Source organism: Nyctibius grandis, chromosome 6 (assembly GCF_013368605.1).
Source record: "Nyctibius grandis isolate bNycGra1 chromosome 6, bNycGra1.pri, whole genome shotgun sequence".
NCBI lineage: Eukaryota > Metazoa > Chordata > Aves > Nyctibiiformes > Nyctibiidae > Nyctibius > Nyctibius grandis.
Genome location: NC_090663.1, coordinates 79,843,098 through 79,857,600, shown reverse-complemented (window position 1 = coordinate 79,857,600; position 14,503 = coordinate 79,843,098). Strand labels below are relative to the sequence as shown.

General features: G+C 43.9%; 1 protein-coding gene across 1 annotated transcript in view; it reads right to left on the bottom strand.

Annotated features, from left to right (window-relative positions):
• The window catches only part of ANKRD50 (ankyrin repeat domain containing 50), a 45,123-nt gene extending 36,521 nt beyond the window's left edge, over positions 1 to 8,602 (bottom strand). Inside the window, exons 1-2 of the mRNA XM_068402938.1 lie at positions 8,472 to 8,602; positions 6,146 to 7,423 (exon numbers count right to left, since the gene is read on the bottom strand). Of these exons, the coding sequence (XP_068259039.1) occupies positions 6,146 to 6,624 (479 nt within the window). The 5' untranslated portion in view covers positions 6,625 to 7,423; positions 8,472 to 8,602. The remainder of the gene's footprint in view (positions 1 to 6,145; positions 7,424 to 8,471) is intronic.
• Between the last annotated feature and the right edge of the window lie 5,901 nt (positions 8,603 to 14,503).

The window sequence follows — 14,503 nt, the reverse complement described above, 5'->3', positions numbered from 1 at the left end:
GTCTTATAGAATAAATTGATAGACATCCCAGCAGCCTTCAAGTTTCCAGTAGCCCAGGCTCAGGCATCTATAACTGTCTCCAATGTGCTGCCTCTCAGTGTATCTTCTATTTCAATCCCTACTAAGCTCATGATAAAAACAAACTTTTACTAAATGCATTTAATTAAAAAAAAAAAAAAAATCTATAAAAGCAAGAGAAAAGTAGCCCAAATACCATATCCTACCACCTCACCCCCTCCAGAGCAAAATTAATACTGCTTATTTTCACAGCAGTCAGGGAACTTTGGGTGCAGAAGCATGTACTGTGGTTAATTCACTAGCAAGGAACACTCAAAGTTTGTAGGGTAAAGTATCAAAGACTAACTCCTCCTGCTTCCATGGAAGTCAGTACACTCACCTCTGGCCTCAGCCATTAAAGTGGATTTGAAACTTTCTGTCAGCTAAAGACAATGCGAATGTAAACAGTTAAAAGCAGGGGGAGAAAAAAAAAAAAGAGAAAAAGGGAAAAATTAAAGAGGAGCTGGCCTTTAACTTCTCAGATTTACTCCAAAAACCACTTAAATTTTTGCAATTAAGAATAAGCTACTCCAAAACAGTGAAAAGCTAATTAATTGTTCAATACAGCCTACACAAGCCATGATAATTTTAATTATATTACTGGCTTCAAAGATCGTACAAGGAGTTCTAAAAAGAACAGCTTCTTCACACTTCATCTGTTATCACACACAAGTCAATTTCTAAACCTGTTCCTTTATCTATGCTAAATAAATGGCAAGAAAAATGGCATTTCAGTACGGCAGACTTAAAGTCCCCGGACAACCACCACAGAACACTTGCTGAACAAACCTGCGTTTTTCGACGTTGTCAGACAAACAATCCAAAACTTGAAATAAAACTTTTACCCTTATCTCAAGGACAGGGGGAAACAAGCTCTCTCGATCACCTGCAATTGGCGAATTTCTGAAGATACACCACTCTTGAGGGAAACAGGGATGAAATAAAGAAAAAAAAAATTAGTAGCATGGAAAGCCAGTACAGGTGAAGGGCCAGAGGGGAGGAAATGCTTGTTAGCATTGGTTGACAATCCTAGGTTGGTTTTTTTTTTTTTTCCTCTGAATTCTGTTGTCTATGAGATTTCCATCATATTGCCAAACACGGAACACCAGAAGCTCGATCCTTTGGAGTTCTCCTCCAAACAGGTAAAAGTTAACTGTACATAGATAACAGCTACTGGCACAAGATTCGTTGTACTTTAACGCTGTCCAAAGCCGTGACTCATAGAAGGCGGCTTTCCATTTTAATCAACATAAACCCCAGCTTCAAACTTGCAGTCAGCATAAAACCTTACATGACCTCTCACACTTTTTACTATCAAGTCTACAGATATCTGCATGTTCTAGAGAACTATAAAACTGCTTTACTTTTTATATCACTTAACATTATTGCTCACGTTCCATTACAACGCAAATCTGTTGTGCCTGCAGACACATAGGAACTATACCACAGATACCTAGCACAGCTTCACAGAGCACTAAGGTGTGGAGAAACTGCAACATCCAGCAATTCTTTGTGGCCATCATTTTAAAGTTTTGGTGTGGATGCCTCTTGTCACCTGTCCAGCTTAGTTAACTCTCTGGGGTTTCCTTCTCAAATGAGAGTAGCAGAAATCAGGAGTTAGAAACAGAAGAAAAGCTGTGATTGTCTGGGAACCTGCAAAAGTAACCATGACACTGAATTTAGCACTGGAGTGCACAGAAGAAGAAACAAATCTGGTGTCCTTTCAGGATACTTAAGTCCTGGGGCATGATTTCCACTACATTCATTTTTGGTAAAGAAGATACAACATCAGCTTGAGAGAACTTCTCTGAAGTTCTTCTACAATCACAAACTTGTTCAGCAGTTTGGTTTTTTTTTTTTAATTGTTCTTTTCTTGGATCCCTACTGATCAGGGACAGCTACTTGCAATTTCAGCAATGCAAGTAAGTGGAAATCTGAATTCACAGCTTCATTTTTTCCCCCAATATAAATATCTTTGATCAGTCCATCTTACATTAAAGTAATTGTATTAGAAATACTTTAGTAATAAAGTTTTAAGACACAAGTAAAAAAACCCTCTTGAACAGCATTGACCCAAATTCAGTATATGAGAAATAACTATGTGAAAAGTCTCACAAGATTTGAAGTTTCTTGGAAAGTCATACAGAAGACAGCAAGAAACTTCATCTGTGAGTGATAGCAAAGCAGCTCCATCTGCATCAATCTACTGGGAGATGTAAAATTCACCATTTTGGGGGGATTTATTAATTTCAGCAATTTATTGATTTCAGTAATTTATTAATTTTGGCCATTGACCCAAGCAAAATTCAAATTTTGCTTTAAGTTTGTACTAGAGCAATGCACACTAAAGGCGAGTTCAGTGAATGCTTAAAAACATGGTGTTACTTAACAGACATGTTCTATCTCTAAGTTCTCTGAAACTGACCCAGGAACTCTGGTCATTGATGTCTTTCAAACCCTGGGCAATGGCTGCAAAAGAAATCAACTCTGCAGGGTAAACTAGGTCTACACTTTTAGTAACATCCACTTTCTGGGCTGTGAATTAACCAAGCTCTGCCTTCCACAACTAATCCTCATCGTGGCACAACACGCAGGAATTATGTGCCTTCCCCTACTGTCTGAAGGTGTTTGATGTCATCTCCTTTGTCTGAAAAACACAAACCAGGATCAGAAGGGGAAATGTCTTTTTACAGCCTAGTTTGCACAAAGTTCAGTATCATCTATGGCGTCTATCAGATAGAGTTCCTCTATGATCTCATGGCCTCGGATCACTGATAGCCACCTGTATCCCTACCAATCGCTGGAAGTATAAACTTTCTGCAGCAAAACCAAAACCAACTCCCATTCACAACCCTAGAGATAGTACTGCAAAATTTGGGTTATTCTAATTTTGACTTTTCTATTGAAACAGGAAAGAATAGCCTAATCGACCTTTTCAATTCAATTCTTTCAGCTTAACACATCATTTCTTCTTACTTTTGGAGTCTGTAACACTCTCTGCCATTTCCTTTATACTTTCTGCTTCACTTTCATTTAAATTTGAATGTGAGGCTTCAGCATTCTCCCTTATGTTTAAGACTGCTTTCTGCTCCAGTTCTGCATCCACGAGAAGTGCCTCAGAAGTGGTGCTGTAAGTAGCAGTTCTTTCAGCTGTCAGTGCAGCAACAAATGCTTGTTAAACACATTTGTATAGACCAGCCCTTCCAGCTCTTCCAATCTGCAAGACCTGCTCCTGAAAGAATTTTTAAGATCAGAAATTTTTAAGATCAGGCATGTTAAGATCAGAAATACATGAGGATTTTTTAACAGAAGACATTCAAACGGAGGAGAAAAGTCTTAACTCTGGGTCATCACTTGCACAAGTATCACTATGACCATCAGGGTTGCTGAAAACCTATACAAAAAACTCTTCAGAAAAAGATTCACTATTTTAACTAATGAACTTTGTGTTGTTTATAAACTGGCATGTTACAATGTATTAGAAAGTTTTTCTTTCTTACTATTTCTAGGACAATTAGCACAAAAATAGAATGGTGTAATCTTGTTTAGCACTTAGAAAGAGAAGACTTTCCATTTTAGGCCATGAATACATAGCTGGGTCTGAAGCAGCCACGCAAAGTAGAGCAAAACTTTTGACAGTGTCTTTAAAGAAAGATCTTTCTTTACTCACCAAAGAAAATTAAAATAAGGTAAAAATTAATGGAGAGTCAAGAAGAGAGCTCTGTGCTGTTTCAGTGCCTCCACACAATATGAAAGGCAATCAGCTGACTGTTAAGTCTTTCTAGAACTCATTTCGCATCACAACTTTCACTTAACACAAAGCATATATAAACACACCAGACCAGAATACTGAAGTGCTCAGTGATAACTCTTAGAAACCATGAAAAATACTCATATTTTTGCTAAAAATTTCTCGCGTGCTTTATATATTAACAAAAGTTCAATTAACAAATGATTGAGCTATTTGATGGTGGGGAGGGGGTTGCCAAGTTCCTCTCGTTTGTGGACAGTGATTGTATCACACAGGCAGAACAAGCTTGTGATACTGCTGTCAACAGCCATCTCCTGGTCCCCCGCCACAGCGCTGAAAACTTATATTCCCAGTACAGCACCTTGTCTCTAACACCTCATCTCCCTTAAATCTGAAATATGAGAATGAAGACTAGCTACCACAGCTGCTTTTGAGAGCAGCAGATCAGGGTAGGTGGGCAGCAAGGGAATACATGAAGGGCTAAAAAAAAAAAAAAAAAAAAAAAAAAAATCTCCTAGACTGAAGCTGTTGTACTACAACATAAGTATTTTTAGCCTAATAATAAGAGTTCACAATCACTGCTGCAAAATTCAAGAAAGGAAAGACTAGTACCAGATGTTGTGCCATATTTTATTTCTCCACTACAAAACCAAGAACCCTGTATATTGACCTAAATACTCAAACAGCTCATCGTTAAACCCCGTGTTCATAAAAAGCAGTCTTATCTAAAAAGCTGAGTCTGACTCACAAGTATCTTTTATATTTCTATACTGCATTTTCATCTAAAGACATTTACCTAACTCCTGTTCTTTGGAGTAGGACAATCATGTTCAGAACAGAGGAAAGATTCCATCTCTCATAGAGAACTTGCCTGTACTAAATGAGTAAGATTTCCTTGACTTTTAAACATAAACAGGCTCTTACTCACCAGATTAATCCACTTCCATGACTTCAAAAGACTGCCTAAATCTAGATGGCCAATCCACTATTCCACTTAATTTCACCTAGTTTTAGCCATTAGAAATTGACAGGGCTTAATATTTCTGAAATTAGGACCCTAATAGCTGCTAGAAGTTGCATCTTCACTCAGCAACAAACAAAAAAAATCCAGAATTAGTCTTGGTTTAGACTATTTAAGACACTACACTGAAAACAATGTAGACATGCATCCTGTTTATTCAGCAGGCAAGGACGTAACAGCCATCAGAACTGGAAGGCTCTTTCACACCACCATGACAATATCAGTTCAACCTCAGTACTTGTTTACCCAGCCTTAGTAGTCAGGAAAAAAAAAAAAAAAAAAGGAATTTTTTTCATACTGCAAACATCACCCAATAAACCCTTAAGTACCACAGAAAGTTACGTCACTACACAATGCTGAAGAACTTCAGTTTAATTAATATACCTGGAAAGTTTTATACTAGTAACAAAACCAGCTGAAGCCCTGTTGCTAGAGACAAGCCCTATCCTTTCCGAATTTTCCTTCATTGTGACCCAAAGGACTAAAGACCGACAGACAGGTGCTTGTGAGGGCTGTGCTCAGGACAGCACGTTCTTCTAAGCGATCTATGGATATACATTCTTGCATACACATTAGTATCTTTACAGAAACAGAATTTCTCAGACATACTGAAGAGACTGTGGTTTGTTAGGGAACACCAAGTAAATAAATATTTTCCTTCAGCTTAGCTGACAAACATTCTAAGGGGCAGGGTGAGCCCTCTTGATAAATTTCTGATCCACTCAATACTCTGGAGTACTTATTTTATCAGTCGCCATAAAGATTTGACATAATCTGTGCATACTGTGAGAATAACAGAAGGAGTTAATTGACATTTTCCTACCACATATTTTTAGACAAACATAAAACCAACGTGCTGGATCAGACCCAGAGATCCATTAGTCCAGTTTCCTCTTAGAGCACAATATTGGGAGCTTTTGCGAGGGTCCTATAAGGTGTTCCAGGTCTATGAAGGACAAACTGCCCTACCCCTATGGCACATGAAGGCCACTGACTAGGTATCTTCCGCTCTGAAGTCAAAGTCTTTCCAGAACACTGGTGGCAACTGAGGGTATTAATACACAAATGCAAATAAATTCACTATTATTAATAAATTTTGTTTAAAAAGTAAATATTTATTTATGTCAGCTATAAGGACAAACCTGGATTTTTCCACAGTAGGTCTGCAAGCTCTGACAGAGATAACAAGGCATGAAACAAACACGTTTTAAACTGTCTGCATTGTAGACTCTTTGGAAGAAAGACCTAAACAGAAGCCAGCATTTTTTTTTCCTTTGGGTTTTATTTTTGATAGGGTTTTTTTAATTTATTTTTACCTTTTAAATGCTTCAGCAGGGTTCCGCTCACATTCCCCGGGTTGCAAGAGACTTTGAATAGCAGGATCTCTTAGTTTGTCCTCATATCCCTGGATCAGTCCACTGCGGCAGATTTGTGTAACTAAACCTCTAATAAACCCTCCAACACAGAGCGTGTCAGAGTCTTGGGCCCTGCAGAAATGGAAGGCTAGAGCTTGACGATGTAAGCCTCTTTGTAGGTTTGCAGGTGAGCTTGGCCACAGTAACTCAGTACAGAGGGCTGTCTTCCCACTACCGGGCCCTCCTACCAACAATACACCCCAGGCAGCTCCTTTCCCAGAGACAACACCGGTATTATTCCCAGAATTCGCTACAAGAGATGGTTTGTTGGCAGCACTACTGCTGCAGTTAGCTTTCTCCTGGAGGCAGTGCTGAAGCTTGTGGAAAACCCACTCCCTACAGTAAAACGGCTTTCCCTGCAGCAAGCTGGTTTGAGCCATTTTATAAAGCTTTTTCTCTTGGATTTGTCATAAGCAGCAGCACACCTTCAACATCTCAGAGCAGGCAGGTACGCATTCATCCTGCACGGAATAATCTTCTGCGCAGAACTTGACAGAGGTTAAGGTAATCAGTTAACCTTTCTCGTAAAGCTTAACGGCCTCTTCTCAGGAAGGGTGTCACTCCATTTGTATGCTTTATTGTGATTAGCATAACACAATCACAGTTCAGCTGACATCATGAAGCAGTGCCCGATACCAACGCTCAACAATACTTCTCGTATGGCTCAAGAGTTCATACAGCTCCATGGCTGCATCTGTAGTTTACGCAGTCGTGCGTGTTCCCAGTATACAAGGGAGACAATACATCTGGAAAAACTGAGGGAAAGCCAACTTTTCAGTGTACACTAAATGCCTTTCAAGTCTAGGCATTAATCTCTCTGGATACACATCCAGAAAAAGCTGTCCATAATAAAATGTTCCTTCTGGGAATTTTATAGAGAAAGCGATTTGTCTTCAGAGTACTACACACATACCACAAACGTGGGTAAGCACCACTTACTAAGAAACGGACAGTTCGGACAGCGAGCTTGGCAGACTTCACACATCTGGGCGAGTGTCTGAGAAGCGCTTCAGATTATGGTTTCTTATAGAGTATAGATGACAGGAAAAAAAATGTTTACAGCTCCTTATTTCAATACATTCGTAAGTGTCTTCTTCAGGAACTTGGATTCTTACTGAACCTGTTCTCAGGTATCCTAATCGCAAGATGTCAGAAGAGACAACATCTTCCCCTAGAGCTCTGAAATAAAGAAGACAGCACTTTTAACCCTACGTGCAAGTCACAATTCAGTCAATTGCAAACGCAGACAACGAAGAGTGAAGTCAAGGGCTCTATTTTTGCTTACACTGTTAAATCAAATTAATCTAAAAAGCTGTTTTAAAGACATTTGTTACAAGGTACGATTAGCCACGTATAAAAAGACATAACAAAACCCAATAAACAGATATGACAGTGGCCTCAAAACCCCAGGAGCAAAAAGCCTTGCGTTTTCTCCTGGGGACAACCGAATACACCCCTCCATTTGAGAAACATCCTCTCTAACGAGGCTTCACCACCGAATTCTCTCTTCACCCCATTTTCCTAGTGCCGGCTACGCGTTTGCGTTGTTTTTTTGAAGTTTATTTCACCCGGAGAGCTGCCGGCGGCTCCTCGCACACCTCTTTGTTCGCGCCGGGCCGGCAGCGGGGCGCCCGGCAGCCGCCGGGTCCCGCCGGAACGGCCCCGCCGCCCCCGCCTCACGCCGCCCTTGGCACCGCTCCGTCCCCACCGGGACACCCCCCACACCCCGTCCTCAACCAAAGCCCTTTATCCCGGTTAACCCCACGATCCGATCCGGTTGCTTTCAGCCGAGGCACAGCCACATACCACTCACAAGTCGCTTCGGCAGCGCCCTGGCAGCCCCTTCTGAAAACCCCCGAGCCAAGCGAGCAGCTGGGGAGCTCCCCCCCTCCCTCCCGCTCCTCACACCCCCGGCGCGGAGCACACACGCCCTGTCCCCGCTCCCCTCCCCCTGAGCACACACACACACGCCCGGCTCCGCACAAAGATCCCGGGCACCGCACCCCCACCGCGCCGAGGCGGCCGGTCCCCGCCGCGGCACCCCGCTGCCAGCCCGGCGGCAGACAACACCCCCACACCCCCCCCCTCCGACCCCGCGCAGCGCTGTCAGCCCCCTGCCCACCTCAGGCGGCAGGTACAGCCCGCCCCGCCGCCCCAACCGCCGCCCCGCCAGGGACGACCCGCCGCCGCCGCCGGACGAGGGGCCTCCCCACCGCTGCTCGCTCACCTCAGCGGCGGCGGCTGCTCCTCCAGACTCTCCCCGCAGCGGCGCGGCGCGCCCCTCCTCTTCCTCCGAGCCCCCGGGCTCCCGCCCCCGGGCGCCGCCGTGCCAGGGCCGCGGCCGCCCCGCTCCGCCGCCGCCTCAGCCCCTTTGCTACTCTCCTCGCCGCCTCCTTCACCCTCCTCCACCCGGCCCCGCCCCGCTCCGCCCGCGGCCCCGCCCCCTCCGGCGCCCGCCCCGCCCCGCCCCGCTTCCTCTCCAGCGCGTGCGGCGGCGGCGGGGGCGGGAGCAGATGCCGCCGACATCTGGGGCGAAGTAGTCCGAGGCGGAGGGAGACGGACGTACCCCATCACCGCGCGGTAGCACCCATCACCGCCCCGGGCTTTGTCCCGGCCTCCGCGGGGCCGCCCGCCTCACCTCAGCGCCGCGGCAGCGGGACCCTCCCGGCGCGGCCCTGCAGGGGGCGGCAGCGCGGCTCCCTCCGCCCGGGGCCGGCGGTGCCGTGAGGGGACGGCGGAGCCGCGGCCGCTCCAGCCCGGCGCGGCGTTACCCGCCGTCCGGTCCCACTCGAGAGCAGCAAAACTTGAAAAAATAAAGGTTCCGGTTGGAGAAAAAACAGCCGTTCCGTCAGCCCCGGGTCGCTGCCCCCGTGTAGGAACAGCCTGCGCGGGCCCTCTAATGCGAGACCTTATTTTCTTCTTTCTCAGCGAAGCGCAGGCCTAATCGCTAAAAAAAGCACTTTTTCCCTTCTGCCACACCATCGCCTTCTCTCCTTTTGCCCTGAACTGGCCCATTGCAGACAGAATTTCATCACGCCGGCGGGGGAAGCGCAGCCTCACGAAATAACACCCAGCAATTTTGAACATTACCCCCCCCTCACTTCTGGTGATGTGCACAAGTGAAAATCATTTTCCTGAGGCAGCTGAGAGCAGCAGGGCTTGGCTACAGCCAGGGCCAAGTGCCAGCCAGAGGGACGCGGAGCAGCCTGCACCCTTGTCTTAAACCACATTAATATAGTGACCTTCGAGCTTTACGGTTTGTGGATCCCTACAAACCAGTGGAAATATGGAAGAAAATAGGGTATAACTTGCTCCTGGACACCTTTAGGAGGCCCCTGTGAAGTCCCCCACCCCACTCATGCAAGTCCAGAGGAAGGCCACGAAGATGATCAGAGGGCTGGAGCACCTCTGCTATGGAGACAGGCTGAGAGAGTTGGGGCTTTTCAGCCTGGAGAAGAGAAGGCTCTGGAGAGACCTTCTAGCAGCCTTCCAGTACCTGAAGGGGCTACAGGAAAACGAGAGAGGGGCTTTTTACAAGGGCAAGTAATGACAGGATGAGGGGGAATGGTTTTAAACTGAAAGAGGGGAGATTTAGATTAGATATTAAGAAGAAATTCTTTCCTGTGAGGGTGGTGAGACACTGGCCCAGGTTGCCCAGAGAAGCTGTGGATGCCCCTCCCTGGCTGTGTTTAAGGCCAGGCTGGATGAGGCTTTGAGCAACCTGGTCTAGTGGAAAGGTGTCCCTGCCCATGGCAGGGGGGTTGGAACTAGATGATCTTTAAGGTCCCTTCCAACCCAAACCATTCTGCGATTCTATGATTTTGGCTGCGTGATGGCAAGCAAAGGAAGGATTTTCATTAAAATTTGCTCCCCTTGGAGCTGACTGCATTATTTATGATAAGGCGTTTTTCCATTAGCTGTTGGATCAAGGTCTTTATGATTACTAAACAGTGCCTTCATTTTTAGCACGGCTCTGTATGGTTTCATACACCACATAATTAAAGTATTGTGGAATACACACTGAATATATCCATCTGATACAACAGAGTGGTTTAGGGCCCTTCGAGGAGCGTCCTGAGATTCTTTGTAGGAGCAAAATGAAAAATGAAATCAATTCAGTTGGTATAGTGAAGAGCTTAGGAAAACAAGTCTGCCTGCTTCTGCAAACCAGTAGAACAAGTTTGAAGAACCTTTGGAAGCAGTGAATTACAAATTTGCAAAGCAATTGGGAGTGGGGGAGAAACAGAAATAAGATTAGTAGTAAGAAAAAGTTGTGTGGTTGTTTTGGGTGTTTTTTTAAGCTTTCTTGTTTTTATTAACCATGCACTTTAGGCAAATAGTCTTCTCTAGGCTTGGGTTTTTTTTTTTCCCAGCTGCACCACCCTTCTATTTTGAAATGTTGTGGAAACTTGAGACTTCCAAAAATGATGCTAATACAAGTTCCATGAGACTTTGAACTGTAAATTTTTTTTCTTTTTTTTTTTTCATTTAACAGTAAAGGAATAGAGAGAGATAACATTTGGAGCGATGGAATTGCAGGTCTGGTCTGCTGAGTTGGCTAGAGACAAAACAGAGGTTGACAGAGGGAAAGAAATTGAAAAAAAACCCCGCAAGAAATAGCTGCAGATTCAACACCGTATGAGGCAGATCTTAGGCACAAACATTAGACTGGTAGAGGATCCAGGGGAAAAAAAAAAAAAAAAAAGGATGAAATTGGACAATGGTGAGACCCAGGGGAAAGTGCAGCTTCCGCTTTTCTGATGGCCAAGGCACAAAGGAAAATCCTTTTTGCATGAAAAGGTGCTGTCAGATTTCACAACATCCGATATGAGTATACTGCAGCAAGAGGAATAATAGCATGGTTTGCTATTATTGATATTTAAATGTAATCACAATGGAGTTCTAGATAATAATTGTAAAAATACTAACCTTTCCACGCTAATACACAAACCCTACAACTGAACAGATGACAGTAATTTGAATTTAGCATGGGACAGAGGACACAAAATAACTACTCCCACAAAACCAACTTGTGGGTACTGCATGTGAGCAAAGCTTCCCTTCAGGATATCACTTCTGCAGCTAGGAGGAGTATTAAGTACTTGTGGGAATGACAAGGGGAGGAAGGAGAGGGGAAGGGAGGGGGGAATAGAAGTAGGAAAAAATGCAGCAGGCCCAGAATATAATTATACCCTTATCACTGGTAGGACTTTTGGTCTTTTGTTCAAAAGAAGGCAAAATATTGCAAAATTCAAAGTATGACCTGGACGCTTCTCTCCAAAAGGATGTATGTGTGACCTAAAGGTGAGGGTTGGTAGTGGCCTTGCATTGACCCCCCCCAAGTTACTATGAGGAAGCAAAAGCGTATAGACACTTTCAATGATAAATCCTTTCTTTTTTTTAAAAAAAAAAATCCTAAATAAAGATCAAAGGGTTAAAAAAATGAGACTGTTATGAAGTAAGAGGCACAGCCGCTTAGGCTGGGATCTTTCATCTGTACACACAAAAACTTAAGACCCTGAAGTCAGCCTTCAAAAGCAAGGAAGGCGTTTTGTTATCAAGTTTATTTGCATAGTACCTCCTATATATAACGTGACAGCTTAGATGACATCATCCCCGTGAATTATTATAGCTAAGGGTCAGATATTACTGATACAATTGTGCAACGTTGTAGTTAATGAGACAGTATCAGGATAAGAACTAAACCTTATTTTGTGGTTTTGTATACCTTAGTTTGACATAGATAGCAAACCAACTCTGATATAATTGCATGCAACCTTGCAGGCTACAAGACTGACAGATAAGACCTAAAAGAGACACAAAGATGATGAAACAGATCAAAATTTCCTGTTTGAAAAAAACCTCTCTCTCCTTTTAGCTTCGGTGGTCTGAAGCTGTAGTAACCTTCCTGCTTACCCTGAGCCACGGTGCAGCACCTGGTTTTAAAATATGATGGGAAGTTTGTGCCATGCATGGTTTTAGGTACAGTTTTACACTTAAATACTACTTAAGGCTAAGAAAATGAGAAGACACTTTTAGTAAGGGATTGCACAAAAAGTTGTAACATTATGAAGTCTGCGCAGACGCTGAAAAACCTGAGGTGATGGGTTAAACAAAAATCTGTTCTGCTTTCTGAATGATTTGCCACATCTTTATCAGAATGATAGAAAAGACTATTGTGTGTTTTTCAATTATTTTAACAATTTCAATATGATTTGGGTATGAAAGTAGTCAGTCCTGATGGGCAAGAGAACATAATTGATTACAATGAGAAAAGCAGCATGAGGCTGATACTTAGAGTCATCAAAACCTGAGCCATCATATGCGTATGTCAACTTTTGTTTGCTTTGTGTGTAGTTTGAAGCACTATTATCAGTTTGTCTCTGTTCTGTTTCGTGCATGACTCAGCCCCGCTGCGGGTCCCACTGTCTGGGCGCACGCACGTTCCAGCCAGTTCGGAGCCGGCTCTGCATGCGAAGGGAGAGGAGCTGCAAATCCTTGCAAGCTTGTCTTGTCTTTGGTAAAGCTTTTGGTAGGCAGTGATTCACGTCCAAAAATAAATGTTTTGCAAGGGTGGGCCTGAGGTGTGATTATCTACTTAAACATGTAGTAGTCATTTTAACTACTTTTCTAATTTTAAATTACTGATTTTCATGTGTAATTATGTATTAATTCAGATACTTTCATTCTCTGACAGGTAAAATTAGTGAAGTTGATGGTAAATAAAGATAGTGTAGACTTAGTATAGCATAAGAACATTAACATAAAAAATTTATAATTTCCCAACCAAATAGTGGAAGTCTTATCACATGAAATATTTACGCAAAAGCATTTCTCTGGTTTCTCTTCTGGTCTCAGTCCCAAAATCTGTCTAGGGTGAAATGTACTTTCATCTTGGGCCTCTCAGTATCATACAAGGTGCCTCCACAAAATCATCTGGAAGTCCTGTACATGGGCGGCCCGTGTTCAGCCTGGCATCCACTGCCATGTTTGTGGGTCCCTTTCAGCAGAGCTGCCGCTCCACTGGTTGCTTCTCAGCCTGGGGAGATGCCTGGGGTTGCTGTGTCCCATGCTCAGAGCTCTGCATCTCTCCTTATTGAACTTCACGAGGTTGCTGCGGGTCTGGTTTTGAAATTCAACAACTCCCTCTGGACTGAACCTTTCTCTTTGCCATGCCAGCAACTTCTCCTGTGTAGCGTAATGCCCTTCACAAGGAGCACTCTGTGTCATCATCCAGGCTAGCAATGAATATGCTGGAAAGCATCAGCCCCTGGTATTGGTCTTGGAGCCCCCTCACAGTCACTGGCTGCCACGTGGATGTTGCGCCACCAGTTGCCGTTCTCTGAACCAAGCCGTGCAGCCTGTTTCCAACCCACCTGATCATCCATTCCTCCAGGCCATAATTCCTCAGCTCCTAAATGAGAACGCTACACGGGATGTCAAAAGCCTTGCTATGGTCTGGTTAGATCACATTCACCATTTGCTGATCACCCATGGAGTCAGTCATAGGCAGTTGTGCTGGTAAAGCACAGATTGCCCGACTATTTTGTCACATACTTGGGAATAGACTCCAAGGGGTTGTGCTTCATGAGCTCCTCAGAAACAGAGGTGAGGCTGACCATCTAGTTCCTCACATCCTCCATCTTGCCTTTTTTAAAGAGGAACATAATGCTGGGGTTTTTTTTTTCCTAGTTATCAGGGACTTCCCCTCATCGTTGTGATTTTCAATAGATGAAGGCAATAGTGTTCTTTTACCTAAGAATATAGCTAGGAAGTATAATAGTTCCTTTCAGCTCCCTCCTCAAGCCTTCCTCATTACCCAGTAATTTGGGTAGGAGTACTATCTATCCCATCTATTGAAACTGAATCTCTGTGCACAAAGGATGCAAGGATGATTGAGCTGAAGCAAAATTAAACAAAAGATCCTGGATAGGATAATGTGGTGGCTGGAACACTTGGCCAGGAGAGGAGGGAGCTGTATTCTCATTCCCCCTGAAAAGGAAATTGTTCCTATTTCCAGGCTGACAGCATTAATCTCTAGGTCATTACAGAACTGACACCACAACATATTCTAGTTGCACTTTGGTAGAAAAATGGCTACTGTGCTTTGGGTTAGAAAAGGCAATTATTTGCTCCTTGATAAACAAGGAGCAGGATCTATCCCCTCTTTCTAATAACAGCATCTGTCCTGTAGCCACAGAAAAGGGAAGGGAGGAGGTTTGCATCCACGTGTCCTCATCCTTTGTGCAATCACCTGTG